The 27,818-nt window shown below is 40.8% G+C and overlaps 1 protein-coding gene and 1 pseudogene across 2 annotated transcripts in view; one reads left to right on the forward strand and one right to left on the reverse strand.

Moving 5' to 3' along the window:
* Nucleotides 1-27,818, reverse strand: part of ARL15 (ADP ribosylation factor like GTPase 15) — a 419,312-nt gene that overhangs the window by 268,687 nt on the left and 122,807 nt on the right. For both annotated transcript variants that reach the window (XM_061187782.1, XM_061187781.1), the window contains exon 2: nt 8,735-8,879. In XM_061187782.1, coding sequence (XP_061043765.1) covers nt 8,735-8,879 — 145 coding nt within the window. The remainder of the gene's footprint in view (nt 1-8,734; nt 8,880-27,818) is intronic.
* LOC133089504 (3-oxo-5-alpha-steroid 4-dehydrogenase 1-like) overlaps nt 24,062-27,818 on the forward strand; it is a 104,485-nt pseudogene continuing 100,728 nt past the window's right edge.

The raw sequence follows: 27,818 nt of genomic DNA on the forward strand, positions 1-27,818 counted from the left end.
TCTGTTCTTATTTTGGTGAGAGTTTTTATCAGAAATCAATGTTTTTTGTTTGTTTGCTTGCATCTCTTGAGATGATCACATGGTTTTCTTTTCTTAGTTTATTAATATTGTAAATTAAATTTATTGATTTTTGAACATGAAACCAACCCTGTATTCCTGGGATAAATGTTACTTGGTCATGACACATTATCCTATTAAAAATATACTACTTTAAGATTTGATTTGCTAGATTTTTGTTTATATTTTTGGTATCTATGTTCATGAGGGATATGGTACGTAGTTTTTTTGCAATGTCTTTATCTGGTTTTGACATTAAACTTGCTGGTCTTATAGAAGGAGTTGGAAAGTCTTCCCTCCTCCTTCAATTTTCTGAAAGATACTGTGTAGCAGTGGCATTATTACTTCTTTCAGATGTTTGATAGAATTCACCAGTGAAGCCAACTAAACTTCGTTCTTTTTTTTAAAAACTATAATTTCGATTTCTTTAATAACTATAGATCTGGGCTTTCTATTTCTTCTTGAATGAGCTTTGATAACTTGTCTTTCAAGTAATTCATCCATTTAAGCTGTCAAATTTACTGGTATGAAGTTGTTCATAATATTCTATTACCCTTTTAATATCTATAGACTCTATATTGATGTAACTTCTCTCATTCCTGATACTATAAATTAGTGTCATCTTTGATTTTTTTTTCCCTGATCAGTTTGGCTAGAGTTTCTTAAGCTTTATTGATCTTCTCAAAGAACCAGCTTTTGATCTAATTAGTTTTCTCTACTGTTTTTCTATTCCACTGATTTCCACTTTGATCCTTATTATTTCCTTTCTTTTGCTTACTTTGGGTTTGATCAGTCCTCCTCTTTTAGTTCCTTAAGGTGGAGGCTGAGGTCACTGATTTGAGGGCCTTCTTTCCTAATCCAGGGGTTCAGAGCTATGAATTTCCCCCACAGTCCTGCTTTAGAGACATCCCACAAATTCTGATGTGTTGTATTTTCATTCAGTATAAAATACTTTACAATTTCTCTTTTGATTTCTTATTTGATCCATGGGTTATTTAGAAGTACTTTAGTTTCCAAATATTTGGGGACTTTTCCAGAGATGGTCTTGATTTCTAATTCAATTCCATGTGGTGTGTGGTTTGAATACTTTTAAATTTATTGAAACTTGTTTTATGTCCTCAAATATGGTCTTATTTGGTAAATGTTCCAAATGCACTTGAGAAGTTTCTCTGCTGCTGTTGTGTAGAGGGTTCTATACATGTTAATCAGGTCAGGGTGGCTGACGGTGTTGTTCAAGTCTACTACCTCTATTTTCTTCCTACGTGTTCTATCAATAATTGAGAGTACTGAAATCTCTGACTACAATTGTGGGTTTTGTCAGTTTTTGCTATGTGTATTTTTGAAGTTGTTATTACGTACATAAATGTTTAGCATTGTTATGTCCTCTGATTCAAAGACTCTTTCATCATTATGAAATGAACTTCTTTATCCCCAGTATTATTCTTTGCTCCAAAGTCTACCTTGTCTGATATTAATATAGCCGCTCCAACTTTCTTTTGACTCTTTCTTATGCCTATTGGGATAACATATCTTTTTCCATCTTCTTACTTTTAACCTATTTGTGTCTTTATATTTAAAGTCAGCATATAGTTGGGTCTTGTTTTTTTAATCTAATCATATTCTCAGTCTCTTAATTGAGGAGTCTAGACCATTTGCATTTAATTTGATGACTGATGGTCAGGTTTGAGTGTTATCACCTTGCTACTTGTTTTCTATTTGTCCCATATATTCTTGTTCCCTTTTATCCTGCCTTCTTTTTGATTAATTATTTTTTATAGTTCCATCTTATCTCATTTGTTGCCTTATTGGCTCTCACACTTTGTTTTGTTATTTTAGTGGCTGCTTTAGGGTTTATAGTGTATCTTTAACTTATAGTCTACCTTCAAGTGTTATTAAACTACTTCACATGTAAGAACCTAACAATAGTATACTTCCCTTTTACCCCTATGACTTTTTTTTTGTTTGTTTTTATAAATTTATTTATTTATTTATTTTTATTTTTGGCTATGTTGGGTCTTCGTTTCTGTGCGAGGGTTTTCTCCAGTTGCGGCGAGCGGGGGTCACTCTTCATCGCGGTGCGCGGGCCTCTCACTATCGCGGCCTCTCCTGTTGCGGAGCACAGGCTCCAGACGCGCAGGCTCAGTAATTGTGGCTCACGGGCCCAGTTGCTCCGCAGCATGTGGGATCTTCCCAGACCAGGGCTCGAACCCGTGTCCCCTGCATTAGCAGGCGGACTCTCAACCACTGCGCCACCAGGGAAGCCCCCCCTATGACTTTTATTCTATTGTTCTCATGCATTTTACTTTTACATGTTATAAACCCCACAATATACTGTTTTTATTTAAACAATTATAAAGAGATTTAAATAAGAACTAAATCTTATATAATTATCCACGTAGTCACCATTCTGTTACTTTGCTTTGTACAGATCCAGATTTCCATCTGGAATCATTTTTCTCCTGCCTGAAAAACTTCCTTTAGCATTTTCTTATAACTTTGGTCTGCTAGCAATAAATTCTTTCACTTTTTTAATGTCTGAAAAAGGCTTTATTTTGACTTTCTTTTTCAAAGATACTTCTGTTGGATATAGGCTGATAATTATTTTTCCCTTCAGTACTTTAAAGGTGCGCTCCACTGCCTTCTCCCTTGCATTGTTTGCAGTGAGAAATCTGATGTCACTCTTATCTTTGTTTCTGTGTAACATCTTTTCTCTGTTTTTAAGATTTCCTTTTTGTATTACTCGGCATTCTCCAGAGAAACAGAACCAATAGGATGTGTGCGTATACATAGAAAAATGTTTCAAGGAATTGATTCATAATACTATGGAGGCTGGCAAGTCCAAAATCTGCAGGGTGGGTCAGTAGACTGGAGAACTAGGAAAGAGCCGACGCTGCAGTTCAAGTCCCAAGGCCACCCAGTGCAGATTTCCTTCTTGCTCTGGGGAAGTCAGTCTTTCATTCTATTCAAGCCTTCAACTGGCTAGATGAGGCCCAACCACATTATAAAAAGAAATTTACTCAAAGGCTGCTGATTTATATCTTAACCTCATATAAAAACGCACTCACAGAAATATCCAAAACAATGTTTGACTACGTATCTGAGCACTGTGGCCCAGCCAAGTTGACACATAAAATTAACCATCACACTCTTATCACTGGCTTTAGTAATTTTATTAGGATGTGACTTGGTGTAGTTTTGTTCATATCTCTTGTGCTTGGGGTTCAATGAGCTTCTTGGATTTGTTGTTTATCTTCAAGTTTGAAAACATTTCAGCCATCATTTCTTCAAATATTTTTTTTCTGTCCCTTTCTCCACCCCCTCACCTTGATAGATTCAAATGTTAGGTGTTGCCATATGTTAGGTGACTTGGAGTTGTCCCACAGGTCACTATTGCTCTTTGCATTTTCCATTTTCTCCTCTCTCTCTACTGTGAGTAGTCCCGAATGTTAATGCCCTTCAAGGTCATTAATCTTTTTTCTGCAATGTCTAATCTGTCATTAATCCTATCTGGTATATATTTCACCTCATATATTGTAGTGTTCACCACTAAAATTTTTATATGGTTTTTTTTAGATATTTTGCATGTCTATACTTTTATAATAACAGTTTTAATGTCCTTCTTTGTTAATTCTAATCTTTGTGACAGTTATGAGTCAGTTTCAATTCACAGATTATTCTTCTCATTATGAATCATGTCTTCCTGTCTCTCTGCATGCCTGGTAATTTTTGATTAAATGTCAGGCATTGTGAATTTTACCTTGTTAAGTGCTGGATAATTTTGTTTTCTGTAAATCTTACACAGCTTTGTTCTGGGGTGTATTAAAGTTTCTAGGAAACTGTTTGAGCCTTTTGTCTTATTAATATGATTTTCTACGTGGGTCTAGGGCAGTGCTCAGCTTAGAGCTGATTCCTAAGGCAAAACCTTCCTTAGTACTCGACCCACTACCTCGTGAATTGTGACTTTTCCAATCTGGCTTGTGGTAACAGGCATAACTCTCAGTCCTGTGTGAACACCAGGCACTGTTCCCGCTAGCCCTTTCAGATGGTTCTTTTGTTAGCCTTGAGTAGTTTCCTCATGCGCATGCAATGAATACTATGACACATACTCAGAGGAGACCCTCTACAGATCTCTAGGGTTCTCTCTCTGTATAGCTCTCTCCTCTCCAGTACTGTGTCCTAGGAACTCTAGCTGCCCTAGTCTCTCCAGCTCTCAGCTCCATCCCCTCAATGCAGGGAGTCCACTGAGCTCCACCTCATTTCCCACTGGAGCTGTGCCACGGCCTGGGAACAGTCTTGAGGCAGTAGGCTGGGGCAACTGTGGGGCTCATCTCATTTGTTTCTCATCTCTCAGGGATGACTAACCCTTGTTGCTTGATATTTACTTTCTTAAAAACTGTTTTATATATCTTGTCTGTTTTTTGTTCCCCCCTTTTGGTTATTTCAGGTGGGAGGGTAAGCCAGTTCTAGTTACTCTGTCTTGACCAGAATCAGAAGTCTTCACTCATTCTTGCACTCCCTGCCCTCTACTGAACATCTTTGGTGTTTCCTTCTTCCTGATCACCACCCTTACACCTCTGTCCACTAGCATGCTCACATGGCACCTTTCCTTGCAAAAATAAACTCCTTTACCACTGCTTTCTGTGTTTCTGTCTACCTTCTTAAAAGAGTAATCTACGTGCAATCTTAGCCAGGGGCCCAAGGAGTAAAACGGACAGTCCGTGCCTCATTCCCTCTGCATGCTCACCACCCTCTCATGGTTCATGTTAGTTTCTACCTCAACACTCTGCTGAAACTGGTCTACCATTGGTCATTAAGGGTCACCACATCCATGGCCTCCTCTCAGGTTTTAGACTTCTGTTTATATTATTTAATTCTGGTTCCTTTGATCTATTGTTCACATTTGACTTATATGATACTATATAGAACTGCCTGGTTTAGATTCCCTGTTTAATGCAGATGCTAGAATGTAAGCTCCAAAGGGCAAGGATATTTGTCTATTTTGTTCACTGATGCACCCTCAGTGCCTAAATCAGTGGCAATCACGTAACAGGCATTCAATAAATGCAGAAAGAATGAATGAAATATAGCTGGTGCTTAGCACTCTTCTCCTCCCTCTCTGCCCATCATCCCTCAACAATCTCATGCAAATCAACAATTCAGTTGTATCTCAAATCTAGATCTCTTGCTATAAACTCTCTTTAGTCAGCCTGTCTTTTGGCATTTGGATCACTGTTGAAAGTCCTGCCAACACCTCAAAATTAGCATGTCCAAAACTAAGCTCATTATCTTGTATCTTAAAACTGTGTCACCTTCTTCCCACTTTTTATAATTCACTCAGTCACCAGCTAGAAGTCATATTTGGTTCTTTTCCTTTCCTCTCTATTTCCCAATATCTTTGACACTTTTCTAGGATTAATGACATCTGCCTCTAACTCTCCATTCCCCACAGCCCCGATGGATCACCTCTCCATGTTACAGGTCTCTCTCAATAGCTTCTCTAGTCTCTAGCTTTGGGTCACAACTCATGCTATACCTCCACATCTTGGGCCTCAACGCAGTAAGATCACGAACTGTTCTCCAAATACACCCTATGCTTTCTATCCTTACTCTCCTCACCCCGTTCCTTAGATTCTCCCCATCATATGAGGCCCTATTTGAATGAGGCCTTCTTTGATCCCACAGATTACAAACGATCACTCTTTTAACTTTCATATTTATACCATCAAGTATAGCACTTATTCTGTCTTAGCTCCTGGCATATATTAAACATTCAATAAATTTAAACTGTTTATCATTGTAATCCTACCCCAGGCGTAAACTTCTTGATAGCTGAGACCTCCAAACAGGTCTCCAAAAAGGCACTGTGCCTGGTTCAGGACAATGACAACTCATAGAAGCTTGATATCCAAAATGTCAGCCAACTTACTAATTCATCAGAAAATCAATTAGCACACAATGTTACCAATGGTTCCAGTAAGAGGAAAACATATTATTAAAAAATTGAATAAAAGCAAATATAGAACATATTGTATTGCAATTTACAAATAATAAATTATAAAATTATTTACAGATAATTTTGTACATTGTAATTCAAAACTGTGCTTCTAGCAATAGTGCTTCTCATTTATACCTCTGATAAGCGAAGAACGGTATACTTGTATTACTCATACATATTTTGAGGGAAGTTATTTTGCTTTAAAAGAATTGTTAAGTTAATAAAGTTTGCATACTACATAACACATTCCTCAGAAGACGTCCACAGTTTTACAGACAACCAGGAAATAATACTCTCATCAGAAATTCTAAGGCTTGGGTACCACTAACCACCTTCATTTGAAGACCTGCACCGGCATCCTACCTCTGTCATTAGCTGTGTGAAAACAGCCGTATCACCATACCTTTGAGCCTCAGATGATTTAAAGACAGAATATGGAAAAAGAATCTTACCTGCCATAAAAAGCAGTTATGAGGTTCAGAGAGGTACGATATTTTATGTAAAAACATATGGATTCAATTTACTGTTGCAGGCTTATTCACTCAACAAGCAGCTTAGCTATGCCCAAACCGTGTGCCAGGATCTGGATGCACAAGCTAAATAAGATGCTCTATCTGCCCCTTAGGCTGGGGAGACAAATGTGTCAACAGCAGTGTTGCAGGCACTAAATGGTAGAGAGATAGACACTTCACTGTGGGAGAGCAGGGAGTTCTCAGTTCCACGTGGGGGAAAGGAAGGTAGTTAGAAATGGCTTCCTGCAACAGGCCACACTTGAGCTCTGTTCATCCTCCCTGTGGCCTCACCAGTCATCGTGAACCCCTCACGCTTTTCCTCATCCTTTAATCAAGCTATGTCTCTGTTTCTTCACAGGTCCGCGGTTTCTTATCTACAATTCTAAACTCTGAAAAGCTTTCAAAGCCTGCACTCTTCCCCTAACTTATTTGGTGGCAAAACCCGGCCTGAAATGAGGTAAGGCTCTTGGTCATCAATATTTTTCCTACTTACAGGAAATCCTAGTCAATGGTTCCATCATATACCCTTCACCTAAGCCAGGACCTGAGTCACCCTTGGCTTCTCTCTCTCTCCCTCATCCTCCAAACCCAACTGGCCAGCAAGCTCTGTCAATACCAGCCCTCCAATAAGTATCCTATCTATTCCCTCCCTTCTCCCCCTCCCTCCCTCCTCCCTCTCCCTCTATTCTCCCTCCATCCCCCTACCCCCCTCCCTCCCATCACTGTCTTAGTTAATGGCTAATGGAGCTTTCCACAGTTCAGCCTCAGCATCATGGCTAGCGTGATCTTTCTCAAATGGATATTTTATCACATAGTTTCTCTTTGCTTAAAATATGTGCAGATGTCTCTGTGCTATCTACAAAGCTTAAATTCCTGAGTGTGGTATAAAAGGTTTTGCCAAGATTTGGCCACTGGCTATCTCCTGTGACTCAACTCCTGGCATTCTACTAACCATGTGTCGCAGCCACTCGGAAATGTGGTTCCCAGGAGGTAGCAACCTGTTTCAGGCCCCTCTGCCTTCACACAAGCTTCCCCTCTGTCCCCAAATCTTCTTTCTTCTCCCACCTCACTCTCTTATTCCTGCTTGTTGTCCTCAAGATCCAATGTAGAAAACTCCATCTTGTATCATCCTCCCCTTCCCCCAGTCCAAGCAACACTGATTGCTCCTCCTCCTTTGTGTATTTCTGGACACAAGCTTAATGTCTGTGTGGCCCATAGCCTGAGTCTCCTGGAGTGCTGGGATCACTGCTTATCCCCAGCTTCTAACACTGGACCTAGCACATGGTAGGTGTTCAAAAAAGAAAGCTGTCTGAATGAACAATCTTTTTAAGTTTCCCCGACAATGTCTCAGCCCACTCCTTCCCTGTCAGTTCTCCCACAGCAGCTCTGGTTTTCACCTCCTATAATTTTCTCTAGTTAACACTTGTCTTTCCTGCTTCATTTTCAGAGGAAAAAGAGGACACTTCTGGGGAGTGAGAAAAGTTCTTGGTGGCACTTTGATACTTTGGGCCAGATGATTCCTTATGGAGGGGGCCCGTCCTGTGCAGTGTAGGATGCTTAGCAGCATCCCTGGCCTCTACTCAAAAGAAGTTAGTAGCACCCTCCCCAAGCTGTAAGAACCAAAATGTCTCCAGACGTTGCCAAATGTTCCCTGGAGAGCAAAATCTGCCCTGATTGAGAACCACTGCCTAGACTGGCTTTTCTTGGCCACCTCAGGGAACAACATGGTAAACCTGATCAACGGTCCCTGTGCCCACCATCTTCCAGGGAAGAAGATTCAGACTCTCACTTGTACCATGTAGGGAGCGTGTGACCAACACGAGTAGGCTAGAGTGACACTTCACGGGAGGAGGACGCTCAATGGGCCTGAGATGAACCCATCGGTCACAGTACTAGAATTCCAGGTTGCAAGGTTAGTTTCTATCAACATCCTCCTGGCTTGATTTATTCAGTGGTGCTGAAATGACCAAAACTAGGGGGATGAAGGGTGCAGCAATTTGATGCTATTAAAGCCCCCCTTAAACATAGTTTGAAAAATAGAGTATCTAAAAATAAATAATAAACTGCCTGAAGCATTTCAGTGAAATGAGGGGATCCCACCAACAGCACAGGAAACGAGAGCATCTCAGGGGTGAGGAAGAAAAGGGCGAGGACCCGGCGCTGTACCCACCTGTGGTTGACACGACGCTGTCGGGGCTTTCACTGCAGAGCTTGGACAGCAGGCTGGTCTTGCCAGAGCCCGTGAGGCCTATGCAGACCAGGTCATACTCTGGGCGTGCAGGTGGTGGTCCCTTGCAGCAGAGTGCTCTAAAACACTGCCGAGAGAGGGGAAACGCGGCTCTTTTAAGCATGACTGTAGGCACAAAGCTTAGGCACATTTCAAATGACTATGTACTGAGAGGTAATCAAATAACCTATTGACTCTAAGGAGGAAAGGGACCTTTAGAGTGAGAGACCAGGAGGACACCGCCTTGACTAAGCAATCAAAGTTAACATCCTAGGAATGAGACCCACTCGGACTTGCCGGCTCCCCTCCTGCTGAGACGGGGGCACCGCGAGGGGTGCCACGTCACCGTGCAGCTTTTCTGCCAAATATGCACCACCTGCATCCAAGCACGAGGAAATCAGACGACACCACTGTGAGAAATATTCTGCAGCACAACCAGCCTGCTCTTCTCTAAAATGTCAAAGAAAGACTGAGGACCTGTTCCAGGTTAAAGAAGACTAAAGAGACATAACGAATGCCATGCCTCCTGGATTGGATCCTGGATTGGGCGGGGGAAAAAACACCATAAACGACATTGTTGGGACAACAGGTGACAGCTGAATAGAGACTGAATATTAGAGCCTGCAATGACAGTATCACTTAAGGTTAAATTTTCTGAATTTAATCAGCAGACTGTGGTTACATAAGGAATATCATTGTCCTGAGAAAACACATACTAAAGTACTTAGAGATGAAGAGTCTTGACACCTGCAATTAACTGGCTAAGAACATTTCTAAATCGCTATCTCCATCACCATCTCCACGCCTAGATGGTGAGGAATGTGATAAAGCAATCATGGTAAAATGTTAATGACTGGGGAACCTGAGTAGAGTCTACAGGAAAGTTCTGTGTACTAATCTTACAGGGCTTTGACATTATTTCAAAATAAAATGCTTTTAAAAATCATTAAATAGAATTCCTGTGTATATCACTGCCATCTTGACCCTTGCTAAATCTTGCTTCAGGTCAACTGACCTCAGGGTACTATGAACTGCTGTTTGCTCTGCAAGGGTCAAAGACAAGGGGATTTGGGAGGCTGGAAGCCATTCGTGCAGTTTTTGGTCTTTCTACTTATTTGACATCCACTTATTAGGGGCCATCTATGTGCCAGCTTGTAGAGTCTGAAGCATTTAGGACCTGAAAGATTCAACAGAGGAAGAGGGAGACAGAGAGGGAAGAGGGAGACAGAGAGGGAAGAGGGAGGCAGACCTATTGACTTCTGAGTCCTTTGGAGATCATGAGAGAAGAGACCTACAAAATGTCTGTGCTAATTCTTCTTACTCAGATGAAATGTGAGGCCTAACTGGCTGTCATACTCTCATAAATCAAGCTTGATTATTTCTCACCCTCACTTCTCATATCCACGTTAGTCAATTGACAAGTCCAGTCCATACGACCTCTGAAACACGTCTAGAATCTGTCTGCCTCTCTCCAGCCCAGGCCACCGCTGCCTGGACAACATCAACATACTCCAGTGGGTCCCAGTACATTCACCGTTGCCCCCTCTATTCTCCACACGGCCTCCATTATGATCATCGTGGTCTACGAGGCCTTCCATGATCTCCTCCACCCACCCCTCCAGCCTCACCTCCATGATTCTCCTCTTACTCTCCCCCTCACCCTCCCACCTCCAGCCACGCTGACCCTCTGGCACCTCAAGGCATTCAACATATGCTGCTCCCTCTTCCCCCCACCTCTTGGCATAGCGAATGCTTCATTGGCTTTCGGGTCCCAGTTAGAGCACCCCTTCCTCAGGGCCGCCTGCTCTGAGGCTAAGAGTACATTAGCAATTCATGTCAAGCTCTCACAGCACTTTTGTGAATTCAGCACACAGACTATTACAGTTTCTCATTCATCACCAGACTGTGGGAACCATATCTGTCCATCTTCATCCTAGTATCCACAGTGCTTAGCAGAGAACACGGCATAGAAGCCACCCTCAGTGAATAACTGTTGAATGACGAATGAATGACATTTAAATTTCGCCTAAGAAAAGAGAAAAGAAAATGTAAAGGCTAGTAGGAAGCTTGATCTATGCTCTCTCTGGGTCCCCCATGCTTCAAGAAAATAGTGTTAAAATAAGAGAAACGCTTGACTTTTTCACTTCTCTTCAATGCCAGAAGTTTTAGCCCAGTTCCCAAAAGAGTGGTTTTGATGTGCACGACCTACTTTCTTGGTATGAAAGACCTTCTTTTTGTCCTAAATTCACTTTTCCTCGGCTTTTAAGGGGCTCTGCCTACTTCTGGTAAATTCTATGATTATCTAATCCATATTCTTCATGGATTTACTAAACTCTAATCATATTTCTTCTCCGTTGTTTAGAGCCTGAGGAGTCCTAATTATTTCAGTCTGCCTTCATATAGCAACCCCTCCCACTCCTCCATCATATTAGTGACTCTTCTCTGGCCTTACTTGAGCTCCATTTTGCCTCTCCTACAAGATTAATGACTATGACAATAAAAAGCATTCTAGATGCCAATACATCTCATCCCAGATTCATATGAAGGCTGGCTGATAATGTCTGACTCTTTGCAAACTTTTTCTTACCCATAAAAGAAACAAGTCTCCTGGACTCATGATTAGAGTTTTCCTGAGAGACAGATGTATGTATGTACGTATTCCCTCAAAGACTTGTTAGCAGCTATTCACTAAGAAGAGCTCTGCCAGGTTCAACCATGACAGACAACAGCACCAGTCACACAGTGGTTTCTCTTACTGGGCTGCTGTGATCTTTGTTGGGGGAAGAGGGGAGAGACCCTATTCCTGCTCTGGACGCCACCACCCACGCTCAGCTCCTCTGCCAGAACTCCCTTGGGCTAGCTCCTGGAAAGAGACCCGTTCAACTACCCTGGCCCAAACTATCATCCATCTTAAATACAAGATGAAATTGCAGGTGACTGATTGCTATATACTGCCCAGTTTCAATCATTCATATGGCAATATTACTCAACATATTTTGGCCAAAAGTTCCAGAATTTCATTTTCATGTTTTTTTTAAACTCCAGAGTGTAAAAACTTTGCAGCCAAGCCCAATAATATCTACATCACCTGCTCATTTATTCTAGGTCACCTACGACATGTCTGACATAAAAGGCAATTTAGCAGTGACGTTCTACTCCACTCTCGTCTTTTATCTCCTCTCCCTCTGTTCTCCCCAGTGACGCCATCTCTACCCCAGAGTTCCAATCATGCAGATGGTAAAGGCACCTAACATGACATCTCCCCTCTCCCCAACTCTCTTTCCTGAATTTCAGGCTCTATATTTCAACTGTTCTGAAAGAACCCAAACTAAACCAAATCCGAAGAAAACAAAAGCCCCCCTTCCCCCCCGCAAACCACAGTCTATAAGAATGAGACATTTTGGAACATAAAAAGCATAAAGCTTAGACTGACAATTATTCTAAGGCAGCATCTTTGAAATAAGTCACAGACTCTTGGAGTATTTATTTGAAATAAATAAATCCTATGGTTAACAGGGGAAGTGTCAGATTCGAGCCACAAAATAAGACTCTTAAAACTATGCTACTTCAAATGGGGGAAGAATGTTCATGTTTTTGGAGTCAGTTCCTAAAAACTGTACAGAGTTTTCACTTGGTTTTCGTTTTAAAACTTAATGAAGCTTTGGATCTCATAGTCAATTTACTTAAAATTACTCATTTTGGCCTCTAGACTATACTGTACCAAAGTTCATTGTGTCTGTCTCCTACAGCAGCTCGTGCATTGTTAAGGGTAAGCCCCTTTCACTGGTGTACAATGCTAAACACAATGCCGTCGGCCGTCCTGACAGCAAGCGGCAAACTCAGGCTTCATTCCCAGGCCAGACACTGAGGCATTGTATGACTCCGTGCAAGCCCATAGACCTCGGCGGCTTCGGTCTCCCTGTGATTAACCAGTAACGTTTTAACACTATCGGCCACTTCCTTTCTTTAGGAGGACATTATGAGGCATCAGTTCAGTGCATTATGCTACGAGAAGCGTACCACACAGGTGAATAAGTGCTCATCTTCCTAAGGTATCTTAGGTGATTGTTAGCTTTCTTGGGCGAGGGCCTGGCAGCCCACCATGCAGCTCAGACTGTGGTACTTCCCTTCCATCGGCCCACAGCAGCCACCACATGCTCCAACCCATCCCAGTCCAACCCAAGACACTAAAGACACACAACCCTTAACCTTCACTTGCAGCAGGCAATAGAGAACAGGGTAACTATGGGGGGCGGGGGGCAGGGGAGGATGGCGTCAGACAACCAAGGTCACAGCCTCTGTTGCCTAGATTGCTTTAGTTCACAGGTCTTTTCACATAGGGTCCGTTATGACTTGTTCCTTTCCAAAAGAACCCAGTGTCTCTCTCTTATCACGTCAGGATGCCGGATGTTACCCCCCAGCATGCATCCACAAGCTTCTACCAACACTGTATGTGAGGAAACAGTGTGTCAATGTCTTGAGAGAGGGCCAAGACCGGAATCACCAGTAGTAACTCTGTGTCGTAGACTTTGGACAAATTGTATAACCCTTAGCTGAAAGGTGGATTAGCCAAAAAGCCCAAGCAAAACCTTAGGAATACTTGCTTCAAAGAGGATGATCACATGTATCAGGAAAAAAATAAGCAAAAGATTAAATTGCAAGTATTTCAGTCTGGTGGTCTAGCACCAAGGCAGCAAGATTATCTTAAAATGTCCCCATTTCTGTTGGGGACAGCGCCGGACATCGGTAGGTCTGTCGAGCACTGTCCACAGCAGGACTCAGTGAATAAACTCCTCAACAAACTGATGCTGTAAAGCACCAATGAAGCACCTGAGTGTATATCGCACTTCCCTCTACATCTCTGCCTTAATGATGCCAGCCACCCTCCGGATCACTCTCTAGTCCCTCAAACAGTCTGAGCACTTCGTGTTTCTGTGCCACCAGGGTCCTGTGCACTCAGAAGGAAAGGCTCTCCCCTCTCTTTTCTACCTGGCAAATTCCCATTCAAAGTTCTGCTCAGATGGCACCTCCTCCGGAAAGTCTCCCATTCCCCCGGCGAGAACTATTCCTTTCTTCCACTCTTTGGTCCTTTAACGCACTTCTAGCACTGCAGTGAGTATTATGCCACGTGTATTTTTTACTGACTGTAAGAATTATCAGATGACAGAATTATGCACACTGACCCAAAGACATATTCATCCTTGGTCTGACTGTTGGTTTAAAAAGTTTAATTTTACAGCTACCAAGGGTAGCCAGGCACCAAAGCAGAGGAGCAAAGCTGTCATACAATTCACCATTCTAGACAGAGTCCTGCTCGAAATCTTCCCCCTCTGGCACTGGCCCCTGCATTGCCCGCATCTCCTACCATTCCGTCTCGCTAAATCCCTAGCCTTTGGGGACGTGGCATTTGTTTCAATTGATGCTCTGTTTTTCATCATGAATACATGATCTTATTCTGTGCATGATTTCAATTTGATTGAGGCTCTGTAGAGTTGCTGGAAAATTTTCTTCAGTCAGTGTCGGGGCTTCCCGCAGCTATACAGTCACTGCCAGAGCCCCATACTACCTCTTCCTTATTTAAATACGGGTCTTGCCAAACAAAAACCGGAGTTTTCCTATGGCGGATGACCAGGTCTTTCCCTGGGGTCCTCAGGTGAGGCCTGGCACTGTGCTCAATAAATACCTGTCAGATTAACAAAAAATCAGTTAGTTGGTACCTAAAAGCAAGAGAAGTCACCCATGGCTTGAAGTGGATATATTTCTTAGGTGGTTTGGTTTCAAAACCAAAAATAGGCACCTATATATTCCGAACCTCAACAACTCTCACAAGGACGAAAGGAAGTCAATTTCTAGAATGTTTTCTAACACTAAACATGTTCACTGAATAAAACATTAAGAAGCATATTAATATCCAAAACTACAAGATTTAAAATATTTTCCAAGTCTATAATAGTCAAATATGGGTCTGTCTTTTGAAAAGACAACCAAACATGTTTATAGGGCTTGTAAGAGCTGCTTAAGCTCTGGAGAAGACACGAGGAAGAATCGTGTCCTAATAACACAAAAACAAAACCCAAGACGGTCAGTACTATTAAGCACAAGATATAAATGATTTGTGTGTGTTAATTCACTTATAAGAACAACCCAAAGAGAAAAGCATCGATACTTTGCACTTCCCATTTTAAGACTGGGAAATTGAGGCCCAAAGAAGTTAAACTTGTTAAGTGGAACCAGGATTTGAACCCTGGCAGCCTGGCTCCAGAGCAATTTTCTGAGCGATGGGAATGAAAAGCCTCTAACATCTGAGAGTGTGTCATGTAGAGGCGATGTTCGGGGCATTCTTCGTAGAGGGCAATGTACAGATACGAAAATATGCCAGAGTTTGTAAGGTACAGAGTAAGGGCCAGAGCTGGGGCTCCAACCCGGGCTATTTGGCTCCAGAGCTCTTACTCATGTCCTCTTGGCCTTGGTACAGCCACGTCTGGAGTCAGGGCTCAGAGCCTCGGAAGCGGGGTGTTGTCTCGAGGGAGTGAAGGGGGGCTTTAACAAGGCTGCCTGTGTAACTGGACAGATGCCTGGCAGAGGAAGGGGAAGATGCAAGTCTCGGTACTGCTTCCTTCCTTGCACCATCCGGCTCATGGCCTTTCATTCCGGGCAGACAACCTGCATCTTTCTCCCTGGACAGTTAGAGGAACTGGGTTTCTTTGGGGCGGACTTAGGGAGCAGGGAAGAAGGAGGGCGGCTGGCTGGGCTGGGAGACAAGGGGATACTGAAGGGCTGCTGGCTTCTCTTTCCCGCTGTTTGCTTCTTCCATTTAACCCTTTTTTGTCCTCTGGAAAGGACAAAGCTCGTCTATGAAGAGAAGCTAGCTGCACAGATTTCTGATTCTAAACATGGTAAATAAGGGGAGAAAAAAACCTCTAAGGGAACAGTCCCCAAATTTTCCCCTTTAAAATGTGTGCATGTAAATTGTACCTCAATAAAGTAAATAAATAAACAAGCAAATACTAAACAAAATAATATGTGTCGGGGAAGAGTATGGGAGAAAATACATAAATAAACTGGGCTGTGTGGAAATCCATGTCAAAGAGATGGTCTATAGGAACATGCAAGCTTTTAGCTAATCCTTTCTTTCCATCTGCAAGAAGAAAAATGAATTTCAAAAATGCTCTGATGTCTTGGATTATTTAGTAGGTCTTGCAAAGAAGTGAAAAAAATATAAATTTCAAATGGCACCTCAGCTACAGAAATAATCAGCAGGGCAATAGTGTTCTGTGAAGAGGCCCTTGATCACCAGGCGGACCCCAGCAGACGACTCCTCCCCAGGTTACAAGAGCAATCCACTTTTTGAGGTGAAAAATCCTGTGGCCCTTTAAGACCCTAGTGGGAAAAACAATAAATTGTTTTTACAGAAGATGGGTCAAACCTTTCGGCCATGTGGGCTGCTCTGAGCTCACAGATTGTCCCAGGGCTGAGGCTTCTGGCCAATACATCACACTGCCTCAGGACACTAAGTCTGTCTTTGCCTTACCCTTTGTATTTCTCAATCCACATTCCTTTTTGGGGTGAAATACTCCATTATTTCTGCTTTGTTCTGAGCTGTCTCCTGTCTCTGTCCCTATTAACTCGTGGCAACAAAAGAAACAAACAGAAGCAGGGGATTTCATGCTTAGCAGCTACAGACATTGGCCTCACGGCTTTGCAGAGGGGCAGACATTTGAGACTTTGAATGGAAGAGAGTGCCGCGGCGCTGAACCAGACCAGGGGCCCACGTGGCTCCCAGTCTGTGCATCAGTCATCCTGATCAGTGGCATTCATGAGTCCTGGTACGTGTATTTCCAGATGAGCCACAAGTGGGGTTTTAAAAGTTAAGGCACGTATCTGATAATTAGATTTAAAGAGACTCTAATTCGAGATTCTCCTATATTCTAGCAATCCAAAATTTCAGGTCTTCTCATATTGGAAATAGATCAGGGGGATAAGATTTTATTTTTATTAATAAAAATGAAGAAACTCAAGGAGGAAGCTAAGTAGAAAATAAACGTCTTTCTTATTTTTAAGATGCAATTTTTCTCTTATCATGACTAGATGGAATATCTAATTTTTATAATGACAGAATTATCCAGTAAAACTAGCAGTAAATTCCCCAGGCATGACTGTCTGTAATGAGAACCAAGCTAAATGAATATTCATAAACGTATCCAAATCAGGGCTTCACCTGGGTCAGTTTCAGGCCATTTATTATTTTTTCCCCTAAAGAGCAAAGAAATACAAATTTAGTTGAACGTGAAAGAGATTAATACATTTTGTATTGAACCTCTTTTTTGATCACTTTCTGAATAGAATGTTTCTAAACGGAAAGTCGGGCATAAAAATACTTAAACACTTTTACTATTCCTTAACAATGGCATTTTTCTATACTTTGTACACTTAGGAAAAATCAGGGAATGGAAACATTTAAAAAGAGCTAGATTCCCTAGGTAGATCTTCCAGTGGATGGATCATCTAAAATCTCCCAGGAAAGATCCCAGCAAAGCAGATTCTCTCTGCTCTTGGTGCTTTTTGGAACTGGAGATGGGGAGCTTTGGAACGGTTGAGAGAAAAACAATCAAACTAAAGTTGTTTTCCTTGTAGACCCTAACAGTGAAAATCCTAATTCCATATTTTTGGACCACAGGGCATTCCTTCACTTAACAATCTTCAGGTTCCATGAAGATGGAGCTCAGCCCCACATAGCTTCTCAGTCACCAATTCCCCTAAATCCACCCATTTGGTCTCTACCATCTCCCCATTCCTAAAGTCTCCGACAGCGCGTCACCACTGTCTCCTGGAAAACACACTGTCTGTCCTAACTGGTGTCCTTACTTCGGGTCTTACCCGACTCCAATTCAGTCTCCAAAATGCTAATAATGATCTTCCTAAAACACATCAAGTCATTCCCATGATTTAAAATCTTTCCATGGCTACCCACAGCTGTCAGGAAAATGACCAAACTTCTTATCTAAGCAGATAGGCTCTTTATGATCTGGGCTTTGCCTTCATTTCTGGCCTCTGATGGTTGTTAGAGGGATTACATAAGATAATGTTCATAATGTTTACAAAGCACCCAAACCGGGGTTCAACATGTGAAACTTAAAATATAATTATTTTAAGTTTATAATTATAATATATAATATTTATAATTATAATATCTGTATAATAATTTGTTTTTATTTTCCCACTATATACATGGCCCTCATGCCAACCATACAGACCTATGTGCAGTTCCTGATCCAGTCTCCTTCGTGATCCACGTCATCAAAGGGGCTGACCCTCTGCCTATACATCATTCTCCACTATCTCCCTCTGGCTGGCACCTGGTCATCCTTCAAAATTCAGCTCAATGATCATTTCTTCCAGGAAGACTTCTGTGGCCCTCAGTCTGATTGAGATGACCTTCTTCAAACTCCCTTAGCACCTTTTCTGTTCCACTGTCGTAACACTCATCATTCTGTCAAGTAAAGGTGATCTACAGTCCTTCTTCCCCCACTTGGACTTGGAGCACTTCAATGCAGGCTCCACTTCTGATTTAATTTTGGAACCTGAGTGTCTGACACAGCATCCACCACGTGGTAGAATGAGCTCCTCAGTGATTCAGTACGTGGCTTTGATTAAGTGCATGGTCAGACAAGCCTGAGATCCAACCTTACTGTGATCTGGAGAAGTTACTTCACCAACACCTGTTTGCTAATCTAGAAAGCAAGGATCATCTCATAGGATTGTTGGGAGCAGTAAATGAGGTACTATGTATCAAATGCTCAGAACAGTGTTCAGTAATCAATACGTATTGTTATCACCATGATTGTGGTTCTTAGATTTTTCACTTAGAAAAGTGTTTTCCTAAAAAACTGACTCTGTGACCACCCATCAGGACTCTTCTCACAGTGCACAATTCAAGACAGCTCAGGGTCTGGATTTATTTTATTGTCCATTTGGTCAAAGATCTGACCTGATAAGCCAAATACCAGTGGTGGCTAATCATACAGAGACAGTCTTTTTGGTTTGCTATAATAAGAACTATTAAAAAAGAGCATAATATGATGTAGAGTGGGACCGTCACTGTATTTTTTCTTCCCCTGAGAAACAGCTTTTAAACATGACTGGTCTATCTTAGCAGTTAAATCAATTCTCTTTGATTATGAATCTCCTGCTATGTCTATGCAGACCTAGACAAAAGCATAATGGTGGCAAGGGGAGGGGGTGGTGGTAGGGTCTGTGATCCCTGTGCATCCTCAAATCACGTTGCTTTAACTGCTGACAAAGACAAATGTTTACTCTGGTCTAATGTGGAAGAGCCAATACAGTGAACTAGATGCTATCTCACCTCACACATCAACACACGTGTCAGACAGACTCTGATTGCAAAGTCTGTTATTGGTGATGAGAGAGGCAGAGAGGGCACAGCTGGATATTTCAGATCCACAGCTGAGCTGGCAGCAGTGGTAGTTCAAGCCATCTTCTCACTTTATAAGCTGGAATTAATCAGAGAGTTATTTAAAGGTGTGTTTTATTAAAGAGGCACTTTCGAACCAGGAAAATATGATATTTGAACATCATAGGTGTTTTTTAAAATGGGTGTCCTCCTTTTTCTTTTGTACCAGAGAAGGTTCTGCTTGCAAATACCAGAAAAGTGATTTATTGGAAGGATACTGAAAATTCACAGAACAGATGAGAAGACTAAAAAAATGCAAGAACCAAGGCAGCTCGCTGTAACACCGCAGCAGCCATTAGTACAGGAGTCACCACTTGTACTAACTGCTTGGCATCCTGTACTGAACTCCACTGCAGCATGAGAATGACCTCTGACTACTCCAACCCGGCACCACTGACCATCAAGCTGGAGCATCCAATTGGCCAAGCCTTGGTTTCACGCTGGGGCCCTGGCGGCCAGGCAGTTAAGAAAGAAATAGCTGACCCCTACCTTCAGCAATGAAAGAAGGGAGCCCTGACCCCAAGCTCTTGTGGGATTTGTCCCTAAACAGACTATTCACTTACAGGGCAGCCATAAACAATATCAACTATACATTTTGTCCTTTGGCCCAAAAGACAATAGACTTTCTCTATTATTACAATTTCAAAACATAAAATAGACAGAAGAATATTTGTTGATCTTCCAATTCCATGGACTTATTCTGATGGAATATGCCAGAGTCCTGGGCAGAGGGCAAGATGAAAGCTAGTAGAAAAATCTAAGCCGGGATTTTCCTGAGCAAAATGTTTTACCCTCTCCGTGTCCCACTTGTCTACTATTATTTAATACTCAGCTCTCCTATTCCACATGCATTCTCTTCTTTCTTTTCATACTTCTACCAATAAATTATTACATGTAAGAAGATGGGAACTGGCTGTGTCTGTGTAGGAAGCTGATGCCTGACAGCTCTTATGTCTAAACTTGCATATTCTTGCTTTCCTTTCAACTTTAATATCTTGTAGGAGGAAAATGGGGCAGGACATACTTGGAGGTGTGTGTAGCACCTAGCTTTTGTTAATTAAGAACAAAAACTCAATCAGGTAGACTGTGCTATTGCTTGTTACTAAAAACATAGATATAAACTCCCTAAGGATATATGACTGGGCTTTTCTTTTTTTTTTTTTTAAATCAGACTACTCTGGTTTTCTACATATTTATCTAAGTAATGTATAATCCTTCAAGTCTCTCTTTTCTAATTTGCACATTACACCGTAATTGTGAAGCAACTGTTACAACAAGAAAAAACTACTCATCAGGAACATGTAAAAAATACCAAAACCCAAAACAGAAAAACCAGAGCAATCATATTTATGGTCAACAAATAATTTAAAAAATCATAGTCTTTGGCCGACAAATTCAGCTTTCCCAAAAAAACAAAATCTGAAGGGTTACAGTAAACAAGCATGTTAAAATATAAATCAAAATCAAAAAACCAAAAACAGTAGGGGGAATGAGGTTGGAAGGGAAAGGATTAAAGGCATATGTTTAAAAATAGGACATTATGCCTCATTTATTTGGTGACTCTGTGGAAATTTTATGACATTCATCCAAGGAATTATGACTACACCTGAACAGATTATCCCCGCCATGGCTCTCCAAAAGGAAGAAAGGGCATATACTCATGACTATTTGAACTGAGTGTTAGAATCGATTTTATAATTACAAAAATAGTGGATATGAAGGTCCTCAAGGGAATTGTTCATGGACAAATTAGAGACAGTGTTGGCAGAGATAAAATATTCATCACCAAAAGAGTACATAAGAAGTATTTGAGATGATCAGGGCTCATTTGGGAACCACACAAGGGGAATAAGATATCACCAGAAAAACGCGAGTATGCTCTGTTATGTAAAAACCTGAAACAAAGAATTTCGGTCATAACAAGTTCTGCATCTATTAAAATAAGACCTCATTGTCATGTAATCTGGGGGCAGTGGGGTAAAGAACAAAAATTGCCTTGAGATTTTCTTAACATGCAAGACTTTCAAAGCAACTACACAATAAAAACCATAGCGCTCTCTTCGAGCCTATTAATGTTTTCATATTTTACAGTTTCTTACAATTTGCAAATCTCTCTCTGCCCACAAAGAAGGATAAAAGATAACGGAACCTTAAAACATGAGATTTTTGAAATGATGTGTTATACAATGTTAAATCCCATATTACTTCTTACGTTTTATTACATGTTTGTATATTATAAGCCACATCCAGTCCTTCACTGAAAGAAATGAGAAGAGAATGAAGGAGATAATAAAAAGATAGACATCAAATAAAATTTGATCAAATAGTGGCAAGAGATATTCTCTAAATCACATCCAATTTAGGTTAATGTAGGTACTTCAAACTTTCAAAGACTGATGGAAAGGCAAGAAGAGTTAAAAGAGTACATCCTAAAGACAGCACTAAATAGTGTGATAATCTTTGACTTGACACAGGATATGGCTTCAGCAGCAGTTTGAACCGCAACCTCGAATATTTGACTGAATCTCAGCTTGAGAACTTTCTACAACACTTTCATTAAAAGCCCCAATATTCAGTGTATACAAATGTCAAATCATTATGTTGTACACCTGAAACTAATGTCAATTATACTTCAATTTTAAAAGCCTCAATATCTATTTTACTTCAATTGACAATGAGATTTCAAAAAGAAAAATTAAAGATTTAGAAAACAATGTACACAATATTGAAAATCAACTACTACTAGCAATTAATTATACTTTAAATATGTTCACTCCTCAATTTTAGCACAACTTCTAACAGCTTAATACTCAAATTATATGGCTATAAAAAGCACATCAATTAACAGGTCGGGCTAACCTCGCCCCACTTCTTCCTCCCTTTCTCTGCTTTCAAAGCTCCTTGAAAACATCATCTCTATTTCCCCTCTTCCCTTTCTCTCCTGAACCCACTCCTAACAGGCTCTCTCCTTGTCAGTCATCAGTGATGTCCACACTACTAGATCCAATGGTCAAATCTCAGCCCTTGTCTTACAGGTCCTTTCCGTTAACATGAGTACCACTGCCTCCTTTAAAAAGCTTTCTCACTAAACTTCTAGACACTACGCATTTCTGGATTCTCTCTTATTTCACTGGGAAGGGGGTTCCTTTTCAGTTTCTTAATCTCATCAGCCTCTTACCATCGGAATACCTGGGATGACCTAAAGCCTCTTCTACCTACACGCACTTCCGTGCTGACTACCTCCAGTCTCATGCTTTCAAATCTCTCTAGATGCTTTTAACTCCTAAATTTATATCTGTACCATGGACCTCTAAACGCATATATGCAAATGCCTTCTCCACATTCCTCCTCCGGGATACTGAGTCGGCATCTTGAACCTAACATACCCAAAACACAACTCATAACTCATCCCTAAACTTTTTCCTCAGCTCAGTTAACAGCAACTCCATTTTTTTTTTTTCAGTTGCTCAGGCCAAAAACCCAGATGATCCTTGGCAACTCCTTTTCTCTTAAACCACACATTCAATCCATCAGGAAACCCTGTCAGCAATAGCTTCAAAATATTTCCAGAATCCAACTACTTCTTACCACCTCTGCCCTTCCCACTCTGTCTAAGCTACTGTCATCTTGCCTGGATTACGGCAAGAGCCTCACAACTGGCTCCCTGCTTCCTCTCTAACCTCCCTATAGTCTATTTACAACACAGTAGTCAGAGTGATCCTGTTAAAATGTGTCAGGTCACATCTATTTTCCATGCAAAATCCTCCAAAGGCCAGCCCATCTCACTCAGGATAGAAAAACCACAGCCCTTATAAACAGATTACGAGGTCCCATAAAACCTGCCACAACCTCCCTCCCACCCCACCCCCCAACTGTTTCTATGGCAACACCTACTATGATTTCCTCCCTCAGTCAGTTGCTCCTTGTTGTTCCTGGACCATGCTAGGGACAGTCCTACTTCAGAGCTTTTGCACTTGCCATTTCCTCTGTCTAGAAATCGCTTGCCCTAGATACACACAGACTCACTCCTTTATCTTGTTTGGGTCTTTGCTCACACGTCACCTTTTCAGTGAGACTTACCCTGATCACTCTATTCTAAAAGTGCATCCTCCCTGCCTCACGACATTCCCTATCCCCCTTATATGTTTTATGTCTTTCTACAGCACTTATCGTCTTCTTACCTATTCAATAACTTACTCATGCATTGGTTTACTGCCTGTGTCCCCTCATAAGAATGTAAGTCTCATGAGGGCAGGAATTTTTGCAGGATTTTGACTGATGCATCCCCAGCAACTAGAACATCGCCTGGCATAAAATATACACCCAATAAATATTTTCAAACTAACTGGTTGAATGGTTTCCATGGATCCTTCACAACCATACTGGATTATTTTCTAACCTCTTTTTGGATTGAGGTTGACGCAATTCTATATTCTATCCATATTTTTCTTGAGTGGAAGGAACACATTCTTTTAAATCACCTATTGGTTTTGGCATATCTTATAACTTTTATCTGACTCTCACCGAGCTTAGTCCTCCTCTACAACTACAACACTAAGTTCACGGCAGTGACAGACAGGGGGAGGCTGAGGCAGAGTCCCAGAGTTGTCCAACCTTTATAGGTTGGGCACCAGAGGAGAAACCAACCAGCCTGATGGGGAAAAAGCTAGGAAACATAGTGTAACAGAAATCAAGAAAAGTCGAGTGCTTCTAGAGGGAGGAGATCATCAACTAAGATGAATGCTTCTAAGCAGTTACGTGAGGATCAGAACACACAGATAACCACTGTATTTGGGAATATGGAGGATGCTGGTAATCTTGACAAGCACAATTGTAATGAAGTGGTGGAGGTGGAAATCCAGGGTACGTCCTTATGTCCAACGACCTCCTCACTTGGCATGCTTCACCTGAGCCAACCTTCCGTTCTCATTGCTTTGACTACATTGATGATTTCTCAATCCCATGTCCAGCTTCAGCCTCTTTCTGGAGAAACCAAGCAGTGTGTCTAAACTTCCTGTTAGACATCTACACCTAGATATTCCTTAGGTACTCAAACTAACAAAAACCCAAATTCACTACCAATCCTCCCACCCGTTTGTCCCTCCTTCCTGTATTCCCTACTTTAGTAAATGTCATCATCATCCAACCCAGCATTTAAAGCTAAAATCCTCTTAACATCCTAGATCCTTTCTCTCTCACACTGCTCACAATTCATAAAGGCCCCATACTCATGTTGATTCTACCTCTTAAATATTTCATATTCTCTATACCTATTGTTTTGCAATAAAGCCATTATTTCTTGACAGAACTGTCACTACTTCAACATAAATACTGTACCAAGCACATCACAGGTGCTCAATCAGATACTTGTTGATTCACTCAAGGAGCTCATATGGCCCTATTATAAATTGCTCAGATATATGGTTATAAAATCAATTTTTAACCTTAATAACCATTATTGAATTTTTAAAAAGACAAACTGAATACTCTGGGGCTGAGATACTATGAATAATAATACCGTAAATAAAAAGATCCCAAAATACCATCTGGGTTTGAGTGTCCCCTGGGAGACTATGGTCGTGAACACTGTAGAGTTCTGACTGCCACTCACTGGGATTACTCTCACTGACCATTGCTTTCCATAGTCCCTTCTTGTCCACTCAACCTTCTTCAACAACATATTTTCCCTTCAGAACTTACTCTACATGGTCTAAAAGCCATAACTCCAACAAAGGAACCTGAGCATTGCTAACAAGCAGACAAAATACATAACATAAATTATTAGTTTCTCCTTGTCGGAGGCAAGGACCCAATGAGACGTTCATCTTGAACAAGAAGTGGTAAGTCATGACTGGGAGAACACCGGCAAGGGTAAATGATGATGCAAGCCTCAGCCTCAGAGCTCCTCAACTCTTCTGCAACTTTCTGAGACCCAGCAATATAATCTTGACCTTGATAACCTCCATAGGGCCTTGCCAGGAGAGGACAGAAAAGACCTCAAGAAGTATTTTGGCCCCAAAACGTTTTTGAATCAAGTTAGAGAAAGTTATGAAACTCACAGTTGTCATACTTGACTTGCATCCAGAAACACAACTCAAATGAAGCATGTAGCCTAAATGGTTGATGGTTTTCAGCTGGATGTACTTTCCAGCCACCTAAAATGAAAAATCTTTCTCTAATCTCATCCTAATAAAAATCTTTGACCTGGCCAAAAAAAAAAAAAAAAAAAAAGCCCTATATACCTTTATGGCAAAGTAGGAAGAGGGGGTAGGTAACAGAAAATAGAATGACTTTACACAGTTTTGTACTTTTAATCTCTGATATTTATAGATTAAACACCGTTTGGAAGGCCAAAACCTGGAAAGAATCTGCTTCAGCATACCTGACCCATCATGCACACAAAATGAATCATCTTTTATCTAGCTCATACCACAAGAGAGTTTTACTCTTAGCTGAACAAACTTCCCAAAGGGACATCTAGTCATGCTATTTAGAATCCCAAAGGGCTGGCCTCGAGAGTAGGGTATCCCGATCTCTCTCTACTAGTGGATTGAATGATATGGAGACCCCTCTAGAGACACTAAGGATGTTTATTTACTCAGGAAATAAATCCATATTCCTTTTGTCCAAGAGGCAATAATCGTTCTCAATTCTCAAGGCCCAGGTTTCCCTAACTCCTCCTCCCTCCCTCTAGGCTCACATTATACTCCGTATTCTCATAGTATTTGGTTCATGTTGCTAATGTTCTACTTACTACATTGCACTAGAGCCAAAGTGCATACTGAATGTCTGTCTTCCCCATTACATATTAACTCTAAATCATTCTTTATTCAACTTTGCGTCATCATGCCTGACACACAGTATGTTTGTGAAATGTGTAAATCAATGGATAAAATTAATCATGGCTGGTCTCAAGCAAATTGAATACATCCATTAAAATAGTCCAGAATCATTAGGTTAGATTAATGGAAAATATGAAGGTTTTAGTCTCATTTTTTTTGAGGTAGATTCTCTACTCAGCTACCCATATTCTAATCAATAATTCTCTAACGTGTTTCAGAAAGATTTGAAGAAGATATTCCTTGTCTTAGACTTTGAAAAGCATCCTGGAAAAATAACAGATGCAGAGATGTTCATTTTTTAAAAATAAAATTTTAAATGAGATAGACACACTTACATGCTGACTGCTCTCTGGGAGTAAGAACGAAAACCACACATTGTCTGAATTATTCTATTTAAATAAGGACAAAGAAAGATAACACTGCTTGAAAGCTTCTGGAACCAGGAGTCTTGACGCAGCTACACTCCCTTATAACAACCCTCTCCCCAGTCCTCAAAATTGGAGTGTTCCTCTCAAAATCAAGCAACCTGTGCAGTTATATCTGGGTAGCAAGATGCAGGAGAGGGTCATTTTCAACAGAAAGGGTAATTAAAATCCTGCATTCAGACAATCATCAATGAAAATGTGCAATAAAATGAACCCAACTTTTGTCTTGTTTTTACTCATAAGGAATCATGCAAAGAGCAAACATAAGAATAAAAGGATACAAAATATCATGATGATTTAAATAGCTACAAAAACAACAACTCCTCACAGGCTAGAGAAGGAAATAATTTTCTATCCTCATTAATCAAAAAGTTGGCCCAACCCTCATATTTCCAGAAAACTTCTGTTATCTGTAGTCCAGTTACAGACACATACAGATGTATACTTAATTTTATTTTCTTCTCTATTTTTTCTGATGTTTAAAGTAATCCTTGCAAATAATTCAATCAATCAAATGTATAAGGGAGAATGTATAATTTCCACATTATTCTAACCTCCTAGAGATTATTGGTGGTCAGTTCTTCAACTATTTTACGCATATACTACTTTATATGCATCTTTTTTCCTCTTTTTTAAAACAGAGGAAATGAATTGCATACAAGAGGGATCACTGTATGCCTAATTATACAACGAGCTCATCGTTTTTCTGATTTATCACAGACAATGCTCTGTGTCATAATACTGATTCTTTTTTTTATTTTTTGAATTTTATTTATTTTTCTATACAACAGGTTCTTATTAGTTATCCATTTTACACATATTAGTGTATATATGTCAATCCCAATCTCCCAATTCATCACACCACCACCCCCTCCCCCTGCCACTTTCCCCCCTTGGTGTCCATACGTTTGTTCTCTACATCTGTGTCTCAAATTCTGCCCTGCAAACCAGTTCATCGGTACCATTTTTCTAGGTTCCACATACATGCGTTAACATACGATATTTATTTTTCTCTTTCTGACTTACTTCACTCTCTATGACAGTCTGTAGATCCATCCACATCTCAACAAATGACCCAATTTCCTTCCTTTTTACGGCTGAGTAATATTCCATTGTATATATGTACCACATCTTCTTTACCCATTCGTCTGTCGATGGGCATTTAGGTTGCTTCCATGACCTGGCTATTATAAATAGTGCTGCAATGAACATTGGGGTGCATGTGTCTTTTTGAATTACGGTTTTCTCTGGGTATATGCTCAGTAGTGGGATTGCTGGGTCATATGGTA

The sequence above is a fragment of the Eubalaena glacialis genome, chromosome 4 (assembly GCF_028564815.1).
Source record: "Eubalaena glacialis isolate mEubGla1 chromosome 4, mEubGla1.1.hap2.+ XY, whole genome shotgun sequence".
Taxonomy (NCBI): Eukaryota; Metazoa; Chordata; class Mammalia; order Artiodactyla; family Balaenidae; genus Eubalaena; species Eubalaena glacialis.